The sequence below is a fragment of the Montipora capricornis genome, chromosome 4 (genome assembly GCF_036669925.1).
Source record: "Montipora capricornis isolate CH-2021 chromosome 4, ASM3666992v2, whole genome shotgun sequence".
Lineage (NCBI taxonomy): Eukaryota > Metazoa > Cnidaria > Anthozoa > Scleractinia > Acroporidae > Montipora > Montipora capricornis.
The window spans coordinates 50,364,430-50,376,929 of NC_090886.1; the positions used below are offsets into that span (position 1 = coordinate 50,364,430).

General features: G+C 38.4%; 2 protein-coding genes across 2 annotated transcripts in view; one reads left to right on the forward strand and one right to left on the reverse strand.

Moving 5' to 3' along the window:
- LOC138047280 (ketosamine-3-kinase-like) overlaps nt 1–5,621 on the forward strand; it is a 6,259-nt gene extending 638 nt beyond the window's left edge. The window contains exons 4-8 of the mRNA XM_068894045.1: nt 1,440–1,584; nt 2,473–2,526; nt 2,794–2,935; nt 3,307–3,481; nt 4,329–5,621. Of these exons, the coding sequence (XP_068750146.1) occupies nt 1,440–1,584; nt 2,473–2,526; nt 2,794–2,935; nt 3,307–3,481; nt 4,329–4,407 (595 nt within the window). The 3' untranslated portion in view covers nt 4,408–5,621. The remainder of the gene's footprint in view (nt 1–1,439; nt 1,585–2,472; nt 2,527–2,793; nt 2,936–3,306; nt 3,482–4,328) is intronic.
- The window catches only part of LOC138047282 (peroxisomal membrane protein 2-like), a 9,505-nt gene continuing 173 nt past the window's right edge, over nt 3,169–12,500 (reverse strand). The window contains exons 2-5 of the mRNA XM_068894046.1: nt 10,745–10,849; nt 10,011–10,173; nt 7,564–7,683; nt 3,169–5,705 (exon numbers count right to left, since the gene is read on the reverse strand). Coding sequence (XP_068750147.1) covers nt 5,640–5,705; nt 7,564–7,683; nt 10,011–10,173; nt 10,745–10,849 — 454 coding nt within the window. The 3' untranslated portion in view covers nt 3,169–5,639. The remainder of the gene's footprint in view (nt 5,706–7,563; nt 7,684–10,010; nt 10,174–10,744; nt 10,850–12,500) is intronic.

A 12,500-nucleotide genomic window follows, 5' to 3' on the forward strand; every position in this document is an offset into this window, starting at 1 on the left:
GCAGCAAAACTACCAATGAGAATTTAGAATAGAGAAGAAAAGAGCGGAGTCTATTCTATTCTGAATTCTCATTGGTGTTTTTTCTGCGCGCGCCGTCGCCACTGACGTTCCCGTTCTGTTGCTAATTAGGAGGATCAGCTTTACAACCACTCGGTGAACCCCAATTTTTATTGCTGGAAAGTGATTGGCATGCTAGGATAACTCTCTCTGCTAAGTTTAAAAAATTCTTCGAATTGAGAGCCACCTTGAAATTTTCCAGTTGTTAAGGTGGCTGTGAATCCACTGCAGAGAAGTTTTTTTAACTATTTCCTGAAAGTGTTTTAAACTGGTTTGAGCCTCCTTAATTATTGACCTCGTTATCAAAATATTAATATTCATTTGACAGTTCTTAACAAAGCAATCCCTCCACGCCACTACCATTCCTTTAGTTCAAGGATTATCACTTTTCAAATGTCTGCGTCCTCTTCAAAGCAAGTCCAAGTGTGAAGTTTTTCTTATGAAAATTAGTTTTCTTTCATATTTAAAGTTTTGCTAGTTACCATCACAAAAACTTCGCACTTAGACTTGGAATGAACTTGGAAATGGCATATTGCGCTATCCAGTGAATAGTGATTTATCAGGTGGATAGAGTTATCCACCTTTTGAATGACTGCGGCCTGGACTATTACTAGCTTTTTTCTTGACTGCACCTTCAGCAGCGGTCCCAGGAACCCATTTATCCAAAGTTCCATAAACTTTTAGAGCCTGAGAAGCCTTTCCCGAATCTGCTTGTTTTAATAAGTTGGTCTTCAAGATGTTTTCAAGATAGCAAAAAGCAAAATGATTGTGGAATTTGGTGAATGAAAACCTCGCCATTCTCAAGATACAGAGGAATTTGTGATACCCAAAAAAGGCCCGGAAAGTTGCGGGACTTTCAAGAAATGGGCCCCTACAAAAAGGTGTTCTATCGAACACTCAATGATGCCTTCATGTGGGGCTGGACAATCTGTGAGCCAGCAAGTCATGCGAGTCTCGCATTTAAGTCCAAGCACCCATTTCAAATAGTGCTCTAGCCTGATAAACAGTATTTAAGACCCATTTTAAAACGGTTAGCTTTCAATAATTGGGTGATTCGCATGTTGACGTGCCAGCTATTTTGTCGAGGTAAGTCAGAGGAAGAAATGGATTGTTTCGAAGAAAATGCATATTTTTCAAATAATCACACCTATGCAATACTGAAACAATTATTATTCACCTCAGGCTTGGTTAATATCAGTGAATAAAAAAAACGACTTCATCTCGGTTTTTATTTACAGATATTCACCTCGCCTTTAGCGAATAATTGTTAAATAATGTCAAGAATATATCTACTGTAAGCTTTTATCATGATAATTTTCAAGATAACTTTTAAATTGTTATGTAAATGTGTAGACACTTAAAAGTATACCTATATCTGGCAGGCTTCATCTAAATAACATTGAAAAACTCAAAAAAGCTGAATCTGGGAAGGACCAAGATTCAACTGCAGTTGATAAGTTTGGATTTCTCACAACAACATGCTGTGGTTACCTTGCACAGAACAATGAATGGCACGATGATTGGGGGGTGAGTTTCAGAATGATAATGTGTATTAAATATATAATGGAGTTGAGATGCAGCTTCAATTGCTACGGTTCTTATGATTCATGTAGAAAACGATGGGCGGAGTAGTACGGTATAATATATATATATATATATATTTAACTACACAGTCAACAAAACAGTGAAGCTGAACCCGAAACACAATTATAGAACTGTGTCCTACACTGATCCAATAAAATTAGAAGTACTGTAATACTGTACTTTACTACTGTTAGTAATGATGTGTATTAACCCTTTAACACCCAAACCGGCCTAAACCGACTTAGTATTTTACTCTGTCTAAATGGGAACCTGCGGGAGTCAACGGGTTAATCACTCACTGAAAAACTATGCCCCCAGTAAGCCTTTATAAACACCCAAACTGGCCTAAACCGGCCAGACTTAGTATTTTACTCTGTCTAACGCCAGACGATTTGCCTCGTCAATGGGGAACCCCTGGGAGACAATGGGTTAAATTAAAAACTAAAATAAAAAATTATCACCAATTTTCAGGAGGCAGATCTAAAATACAGGTCACATTCCACAGTTTAAGACTAAGAAGACCCTGCTCCACTGATGAACAACTACGTCAAATGTTTCCCTTGACCTGAAACAACATTTTTGTAGAGTGATTAGGGCTAGGAAACACTTACAGTGTTGTTTATTTATTTGTAGCACCATGACATGTGCACTGACCTGCATTTTTAGACGCACCTATTTTCAGATGGGGGAAGGGCTAGAGAGGGAACCCCAAGAGCAACTTTGTCAAGGAAAGAAAGTTGATCACGGTGACTTGAACAAAAAAAAAGTCATATTAATTTTAAGGGGTTGCGAGTATTATTTTAATATATAGCTATGTTTATTTTGTAACAGACATTTTACACCAAATGCAGATTGCAGCATCAAATGGACCTGATTGATAAAGAGGTATAAACAAGTTGTTTGTACTTTAATTTTGTGAATTATTAGGCCACTGGCAGTTTCACCAACCAGATCATTTAACACTCCATTCAGGTGTGGGTACTTGTGGTAAATTCAAGAAAATGCTTCATCTCTGGTTGGTGCCTGCTGTGGCACCTGTTCCTGATCCCATTCATTTGTTTTCCCTCTTATTAAAATCATTAAAACTACCTGTATGGAAAATTATGATCATTTCATGGTATGAAACGTTACAAATATTGGTTATAATTCCAGTACAGTGACGCAGAGGCAAGATCTCTATGGTCAAAACTGAAACCTAGAGTACCAGAGTTTTTCAAAGATGTCGATGTAAAGCCATCACTTTTACATGGTGATCTTTGGAGCGGAAATGTGGCAGAAACAGATGAAGGGCCAGGTATTGAAAATAAAATTAATAACATTAGTCGCTTTTTTTAAATAAAGTCCTGGTAGCCGTCATCGTCCTCGTTTCGTAAGCTCCGTGTTTATGGTGACTTGCTCTAAGGGGTTAAATTAGGGAAACCTGGTCTTCTGTTCACTCTCCTTTGAAAACCTGGACTTTAATAGTTGGTAGATGAAAAAAAAAAAGAGAACAACACCTTCAGTAGTGATACAAATCAATGTCTAATATTTAATAATCTATTTTTGTCCTTCAATTTATTAATCAATGAAATAAAACAAACAGATAATTAGGCTTTCCAAAAATGAAATTAATTTTAAAATACTCCAAGTCATGTATGGCCACACTTTTCCATTTCTTTTTTATAGTGGCATTTGATCCAGCTTCATTTTATGGACATCATGAATATGATTTAGCAATAGCAGGAATGTTTGGAGGTTTTACTAGAGCATTTTATGATGCATATCACAAAGAAATTCCAAAAGAGAAAGGCTTTGACAAGCGACACGAGCTCTATAAACTATTTCATTATCTGAACCACTGGTAAGTAAAATACATGGGTTATGGTAAAGAACACCTCAGCCAAGGCACTGGTGGACAGTTGACCAACTGTTGGCGTCGACCAACGCATTGAATCATGTTGGTTGGATTGGATCAGAAGCACGTGACTTTGAAGGGTGTAACTTGCAACTCTTTTCCTTGGGACAAAGCTGGGGATTTTACGACACCAATTTTATGCCCAAATATTGACATAAATAAGATGGAAGATGTATGCCTGACAAATGCACGAGCTACATGTACGTTACTTCCAAATAAGGAAATTTTAAAACTAAAAAAAAACCCAGCTCTGAACCAGAGTTAACCGCTGGCCACCAGCCATATTGCTTTACTAAAACAGAAGATGTCTCCATAAAATGGAGTGCTATTCCCCAAAGATTCTACAGGTACACAAATATGGCCACTGTGGCAACAGCAACAGAAACACGTGAAAAAGATCTACAGCATTAAACATTGAAGTTAATATGGTATTTTGTGCTGCTTCCTAATCAATATTGTGTTGGGTGGGGCAGGCAAAGGGGTATTCGTGGTCTTCTTTTCACGGACAAAGAACAGCAAATGTGTCACTTCTTTCGGTCCAGGATTTGGGTGTAAGGAGAATGTACGTTTTTATGAGGAATACCCTAGCGCTCTGCACTTAGTGAATAACAAAATCTCAAAAGCACCACGAAATGCCACTTTTCTTAAACTTGTGTTTTGAGCAATTTCAGATATCATGAACTTCAATATGTCTCATTCCACAAATAAAGCACTGATATGGGAAACATGAAAGTTGATCTTTTAAAGCAAAACCGAATTACAGGATCATTGATTTATCATTGCTTGTTTTCAGGAATCACTTTGGAACAGCTTACAGATCATCATCGCTAAGGATCATGCATGAATTGATTACAGATAATAATTATCTATAAAAATGAACAATATTATTAATAAAACATAAATGGCTTGAATCCACCTGAGTCATATCACAATTAAGTGAAGTGTGCTCGGACTCAGTGTGAGTGTAGTCCTGACATTGACTGACATTTCGACAACATGCATTAATTTTACGTCCAGAAATGCAAGCAATTTGGTGCAATTTTGATATTCAACATGACGCGTCCCTTTTAAGTCTAAAGCTGCTGTTACATGTTAAAACTTTTAGCTGAAACTTGTGGGCAAGGGCGCTGCAAAAAAAGTTTCAGCAGGCATTGCACCATGTTACATAACGGGAACATTGAAATGTTGTTTGCATGGCCTTAGCCAGTTTCTGATTGGCGTATGCAGTGTAGCATAACAAGGCCGAGTGAGACCAGTTTCACAAAGTGGTATTACATGGTGAAACTCCTGTTTTTATCACCACTGTAATTGCTGTGAGTGTTGCAGAAGTAGAAAGCAGTTCTAGAAAGTTGTCTTGCAACAGAAGTTCAAAACAATTTCACAAAACCGACCTTGTTACATGGTGCAATACCTCCTGAAAATTGTTTTGCAGCGAAGTTGCACACAAGTTTCAGTTTCAATGGTTAACAGCGGCTTAAGCATTTTTTGCTACCTATTTCTAACAATAAGGTTATGGTAAAGTTAGCGTTATTTTTTTTACTGCAGCACTTTATCCTTACTTATTAAGGAGCAGCATCATTTTTGGGGGACACTTTGTGACCTTAATCGTCAGTATTCCAAGACCCAAGTGACGTTAAAGTTGGGGAGAGGAGCAAGGGGGCACTTTGTGACGCTTATTGGAAAATGCGTACATCTAATTACACTGTACTTACATGCATTTACGGACATCTAGATGTCGAAACATCAGTTGTCATCCTTAACAGTCCTTCTCAGGACTCCACTCACCCCGACGATCGTAATTCGCGTACTCATGATATTAACATTATCATTTTAATGTACGATAAGAGAGTGGTCAATCAGTATTAAAAAATATAATTTTAAAATAATTTATGGTGAATCATGAAAACGATTTTGAGCAAAGAGGAGTACTTTGCTTTATCGTGAACTGCCCAATACAGCTGGAACAACTAGAGCAATACTTAGTCTAAAAAAATCAATAATGCTTTTTCTGCCTGAAGAATGCTCCATACTGTATTCCCAATTTTTACAAAACAATAAAAGTCGCGACATGAATGTCAAGTCTTCCATTTTTGTGTCCTCGTTATTATCCCTTCGTGGCCAAGTACGTGCTCCAGAGGAATGACATCATGTTGCCCGCCAAAACTCTATACTGAAAATGAAAAACGATAAATTTTGAAACCAACAAACCACCAAGCAACAATTACCCTACATGTACATGTAAGATGAAATACCAGTGCAGAAAAGGCCTCAGGCTTGAATGCTAAATTCCAACAACTGAGATGTGCCACCAACTACGTATATGAAATTGCCATCTTGCAGTATGAAAAAATGTGGTAAAGAGTCTGTGTAAGCTAAAAAAAATACCCCCCCCCCCCCTCCTTTACTGACAGCAGCTGCTGTGACATGCTGCAGCACCAAGTTCAAGAAGGAGACTTCCTTCATTATTAATTTTTGAAAAGCCCCTTTTGAAACAATATCAACGACGAAAGGCTAGTTTTTCCAAAGCTCAATGGAGACATTTCTGAAGGTTTTACACAATTGACTACTTTCACCATCGCATAATGCAATACGTTTTGGGACATTCGCATTTACATAAAAACAATATAAGTTGGGAGCTGTATCTTGCTTCAGTGAACTGAATACCATTGTTTTAATGCAAATACAGTACCTCCCCCCACTCCCCCCCTCAAAAAAAAAAAGAACTGTATTATGGGATTGGTGAAAAAAGCAAATGAATTATATACATGACTGTATACATTCCCTTCCCTAACAGGACTGAGTTCAAAAAAGGAAACCCATGTGTTTCAGACAAACAACTGAGAAGATAAACATTCAATTCAGACAGTACAACATTTCTGCTCTATTTGCCTCCAAGCATGGATTCAAAATAGTTAGCCTTTCAATCCTTTATTAATAAACAATTTGTTTATAAACATTGTTCAACATTAATTTTGTTGAGCAACAAGTTGATGTTGCAGGATGTTGAACCATCTATCATTGGCTTTAGATTGTGCATATTCACAGTTACAAGCCTAGAGGGCAAATACTGAAATCTTTGCTGAAACTAAAACTGAGAAAAAGTGACTCATTCACCGGATAAAGTTATAAATCTGGCCCCAGTTATTCAAACGATGGATAGCACTATCCACCATATAAATCACTATCCAGCGGATAAACACTAGCAAAACCAATTGAGTTATCCAGTGGATAGCGATTTATCTGGTGGATAGCGCTATCCACCCTTCCAACAACCGGGCTCTGACCTTCGAACAACTAGGGCCTGATGTTATCCTTAAGGGCCCACTGACGTATTTTTTGGGGTGCGTTGCTAAGGATGTAATGGTTAAGTAATTTGAGAGAATTCGGCATTATTTTGGTCAGTTTCCAACTTTTGTAAGCCAATGACCGTAAATATGACGTCATCATACCACGCCCATGGTCACGTGACCAATAAAAGAAAACTCTAAATTTGTCTCCGTGCTACGCAATTTGGGTATTTAATCGATGGTTTGATAATTTGTATTCGTTATTGCATCCAGCCAAGCATGGTTTTCTTTTTATTTTGAAAAATGTTCTTTTTAAAGACATAAACGATACTGAAATACCCATAACTTTTTCAAAAAAGATGATTTTAAAAAATCAATGCTTAGCTGTATTCTGTATTTGGGGATGAAACGTGCCATGTAAAAAAAAATTAATTCAATTTAAAACCGCCGGAAATTTAGCTTTTTTCTCAAACCGGAAGTCAGTTCGTTTACGCATGCGCAGTTGATCTGAGAATGAGCGCGAGGAAGGGCGAGGAAAAACCTTCGATGGAAACAACAGTTTGTGCGGTGACTTTTGCTTGTGAGTGGGTTTACTTGTCAGCTCATGGTATGATGACGTCAGTTACCGGAAGTAACATTTCACTTTCTTAGCAATGCGCGAAAAATCCGTCTGTGGGCCCTTAAATACCCTCGATCTCTGGCCCATGGTGTACTGCTTTGCAAGCTAACTCTTAGAAATACCTCTTTTGGGACATAATTTAGGTTGAAGAACTGAAATATTATCCACACTCGCCAACTCATCTTCAGGGCTGTCCAGTAGTGTTTTTTTATTTTCATTATTGCTCCTTCATGTGATTTTCCCTACAACACAGATAATAGGGAAAGTTAAGTCCCTCTTGGTAAGCTATGGCGGTTGCAAGGGCTAAAACCACCAAAACAACATTACCCAAAAAAACTGGTAATGCAGGACTTTCTAAACAACAACAAAGTCTGGACTTGAATATGCCACAGAACATCCCCAGCAACTAGAAAATTATGTACTCATTACGTAGATGTGGGTAGTGCGAAGGAGACCCTGGTACAAACTAGTCTTGGTGTGTTTGACAGTGCACAAAATGTACTAAACAAAGTACAGTTTGTACCCAAGAAACCACGAAACCCCAAAAACCAATGAAAACATAAAAACCCACCATTGAAACCTGTGAAACCATGAAACCGCCCGAAACCAGGGAAACCATGAAACTTTAAAAACCAGTGAAACCATGAAACCTCCGAAACCACGGAAACTGGTGTTCTCAGTTGGTTGAGCATCGGGCTGTAATGCGGGAGGTTGTGGGTTCGAACCCCGGCCGGATCAACACTCATTATCTTAAAATAACTGAGGAGAAAGTGCTGCATTCGTAATTTCATCTGCAAATGGTAGACTTTCAAGTCTTCTTGGATAAGGACTATAAACCGGAGGCCCCGTCTCACAAATACCTTCTATGTTCATAAGTTCCCAGTGGGACGTTAAAGAACCCACACACTATTCGATAAGAGTAGAGGATGTAGTCCCCAGTGTTGCGGCTGTCCTGTTCTCTCCAGCAGAAGTGGCCGGCTTGGCAGAGATGTCTCTAAAAAGGCTTACGGTGTATGAGGCCACCTAAGCAGAAACAGCCATAAGCCAAATGGGACTTTGCCGAATGCTGGAACATGTCGATGTAGATGTAGAAACCTACCCTGGTCCCAGAAGTTTTTCTTGAGCCGCGAGAAAGCCACGAAGCGACGAAGACGAATTGCAAAGCCACGAGAAGAAAAAAACCATGCAGACACAAAGGTTAGGATCTGACTCTCAGGTTCGGATTGGTTGATATTTTTACAAACACAAACACAGCAGAGGTGTTCTCTTGTCGCCACTTTGGGGCTCTCTCGCAGCTTAAGAAAAGACCTCTAGGACCAGGGTAATTGAAACCTGGAAACCCCCCGAAACCACCGAAACCATGAAACCTGGCTTCGGGGGTTTCATGGTTGTAATGGTTTTGGGGGTTTAATGGATTCACTGGTTTCGGGAGTTCATAGTTTCACTGGCTTTGAGGGTTTGATAGTTTCGGGGGTTTCATGGTTCAATGATTTCAGGGGTTTCGTGGTTTTAATGGTTTCCAGGGTTTCATGGTTTCAATGGTTTTGGGAGCTTATGGTTTCAGAGGTTTCATGGTTTCATTGGTTTCGAGGGTCTCATGGTTTCAATGGTTTCAAAGGTTTCGTGATTTCAATGGTTTTGGGGGTTCCATGGTTTCAATGGTTTCAGGGTGTCACGGACTAGACACTTCACAAAAGGTCTCCACACTAATTTCTTGTCTTGACTCTTTATTCCTCCTTAACACTTCTTGATCCCTGGATCTTGTAACAACTACTCCAGTACTGTAACAAATCTCCACGCACAACTAACTAACAACAACAACTGCTTCTAATCAATATAATTTATACTTAGTGTCCTAAATATGGCTAATTACATGTACATCTTACACTTGTGTTACTAAATATAGACATGACATCATTCTAGAATTTTCCACGACTTTCACAAGTAAGCATGACTCAGCAGTCTTCATGTAATTTAGAATGTTCTGGAAACTGACTCAACATCATCACTTACAACAGAATGTTCTTATCTAGAAGGTTCCAGAATAATATAGATTCATCACACGGGTTTGTGGTTTCCGGGGTTTCATGGTTTCACTGGTTTGAATGGTTTCCTGGGTTTCTTGGTTCAATGGTTTCAGGGGTTCATGGTTTGAATGGTTTCATGGGTTTCTTGGTTCAATGGTTTCAGGGGTTTCTTCGTATCAACGGTTTCCAAAACCATTGAAACCAGACTGAATGAAACCATACAAAACCCATAAAACCAGTGAAACCCACGAAACCACTGAAACCACATGAAACCCATGAAGCCAGTGAAACCATATGAAACCCATGAAACCACTCCAGTGAAAACATAAAACCCCTGAAACCAGTGAAACCTTGAAACAATCACAAAAACTTGTCAAAAACTGTAAGACTCGCTTTTCAGATAAGGCAGACATGAACTAGGAAATGGCCTGTTAAGTTCATTATTACCCTTTTTTGTTAATTAAAACACTTTTTTTGTTAATTAAAGCAATGAATCTATAAAAGGCAATCTATTTTAATACCAAGGTTTTCAATACACTCACCTCTAAAACTCCTACAACATAGAAAAACACCAATAGAAGAGAAGGACTCATGATACCCCTATCAATCAACAATCTTTTGGCCTTAGAATATGATGCTGTTTTGGGAACAGTTTTTTCCAGCAACTCATAATGGAAATGTATCAAAGGGGCACTGAAGCAAAACCTTCAAAAAAAGACAGGAAAGACTAAGTCAGCTGATGTGTAATGGCGTACTAAACAAAACTGAACCAAAAATCAATCGAACCCAATCATTTGATTGATGTTCGATTGGTTTAGTAATCAAACATAATCAAACTGGCACTTTTCAGTGAGTTCAATTAAGTTCAATTACCAAACCAATCGAACATCAATCAAATCAATCAATAATATGAGCAGCACAATAAACTATGTAAACTGCTTGTATAACACTCAGAATAACACCAAGCAATGATAAGGTTCGAGAAAAGTTACATGTAAATCACTGTCGCTAAAGTTTTATTTACCACTGCTTCCAGAATGGTTAGTTTCACGCCAAACATTCGATTGTGTTTGATTGGCAAAAATTATTGTTGCAATTATGTTCGATTATCAAACCCAATCAAGCAATTAAGGTCGATTACCGAACGTTCGATTGACTACACCGGGATCTGCCCAACCTCAGTAAGCTGAAGAACGCCAAAGCCAAAAAAAACATAATTATCGTGTTAATTTCTTCCTGGATTTAACTTTTAAATTTAATTGTATTTACCACTTACCCATATATAGAAAAGGCTATTGCAGGTCTGTAATCTAAGGGAAGATTCTTTCCCCACTTCTGGATTGTTTGAGATACAATGTTCCCCAGTCCTGCAGTAATAGCACTATTACAACAAATAATTTAAAGAACTTTGTGAATGTCAATTACACAGTCAGCCTTTCCAAAAATAGACCCAGTGTGTAAATCAACAACAGCTTTGCCATTAACCCATTGACTCCCAAGGGTTCCCCATTGACGAGTAGCCGTATGGCATTAGCCGGTTTAGGCCAGTTTGGACTTCAAAGGGTTAATTAAGACATTTCCTTAAATTTGGAAATTGAGGCAAGTTGCAATTTGTTTGCAGTGGTACCTTCCACTTTGTTACCTGAACCCATCCCTCCAAGCCAAGCACGGCAGAAATCATAACCCCCATCCTTTGTCAACTCTAATTAAAAACTACAATCCCAAAAGGTTGGTTGTATTTTGTTGACAATTTTGAAGAAAATTGTTTGAAAGGTCAAAATTAATTTTTGTCTGCTACTTTAATTAAAGGATAAATCTGATCTCCTTGTTCAGAAAAACCTGGCCTGTTTTTTAGGAGGCTGTACCAATTAGACGAACCAGATTTGAGCTCATCGACCTTAGCTTCTTTTAAATTGGTTATTTTTAATTATTATAAGTCCGCGTTAGCTGTTTCCTATAACTGTGATGACCCACCGTCGTTCAAGTCTATCTGTTTAAAATACAATAGTGCTTGTCCCTTGTTCCGTCCAATAACTTGTTGTATGTAGTTGTTTTTTTTTTTTTTCTGTATTGCTGTATTTTTTAACATTCCTTGTTTTTATTCAGTTCTTATTAGTATCCGGGCCCGCTGTAATTGGCCAACACTGTTGCGGTGTCCCTGCCAATGTTCTTCTATATACGTAACTGTTTTGTTTGTTTATTTGGCGAAGCTAATAAAATCAAATAAAAAAATAAAAAATTAGCCAATATCAAAAATACCATTATACTCTTTGTTTGTCCCTCCAAAATTTTGCACAAGCATTGTATTCAGTTTCTCTTGGGACCATTATAAGTCCCAAGAGAAACAAAATTTTGGAGGGACAAACAAAGAGTATTGTGGTATTCTTGATACTGGCTAATATGCAAGCCAGCGAGCCGTTGCGAGTCAACATTCGAGTCAACATGTGAGCCACGTAGTTATTGAAAGCTATATCTTGCACATGTATAACTTGCAAATCCATCTTAGTACACTTCAGTATCTTCACTCAGACACCATGGTGATTGTAGACGACATCCATAACTATTTAAAATGGGTGCTTAGACTTAAGTACTGTTTATCAGTGCTACTTGAAACTGGACAAAACGGACACAGTTCGCTTGCACGTTTCCCCACAAAATAAAATGAGTTGATCTAGACAAAATCAGATGCTGACCATGGGTTGGTGCATCGAAATTTGCGAATCTTCAGTGATAAATAGGATGGAGCCTGTAGCTCTTAATTCGGCAATAAATTAATTTGTAAATAAACCCCTTCTGGCGGCATGACCGCGGCTGAGAGATTGTCCAAAAAATGACTATTTGGCCGAAAAGCGAAGGTTCGAGGGCAAATGTAAATTTTTAAGGACAATGCCTTAGCCAAGGACATTATTAGCCGACATACTAGTGAGCCAGAAATTTTAGCTTCCATGTTACGTTCCTTGTTGGGACACGCACGTACATAGTCTACATGAACATGTAGCTACAGAGGGATCATGACGCTGCGCGACAAAAGG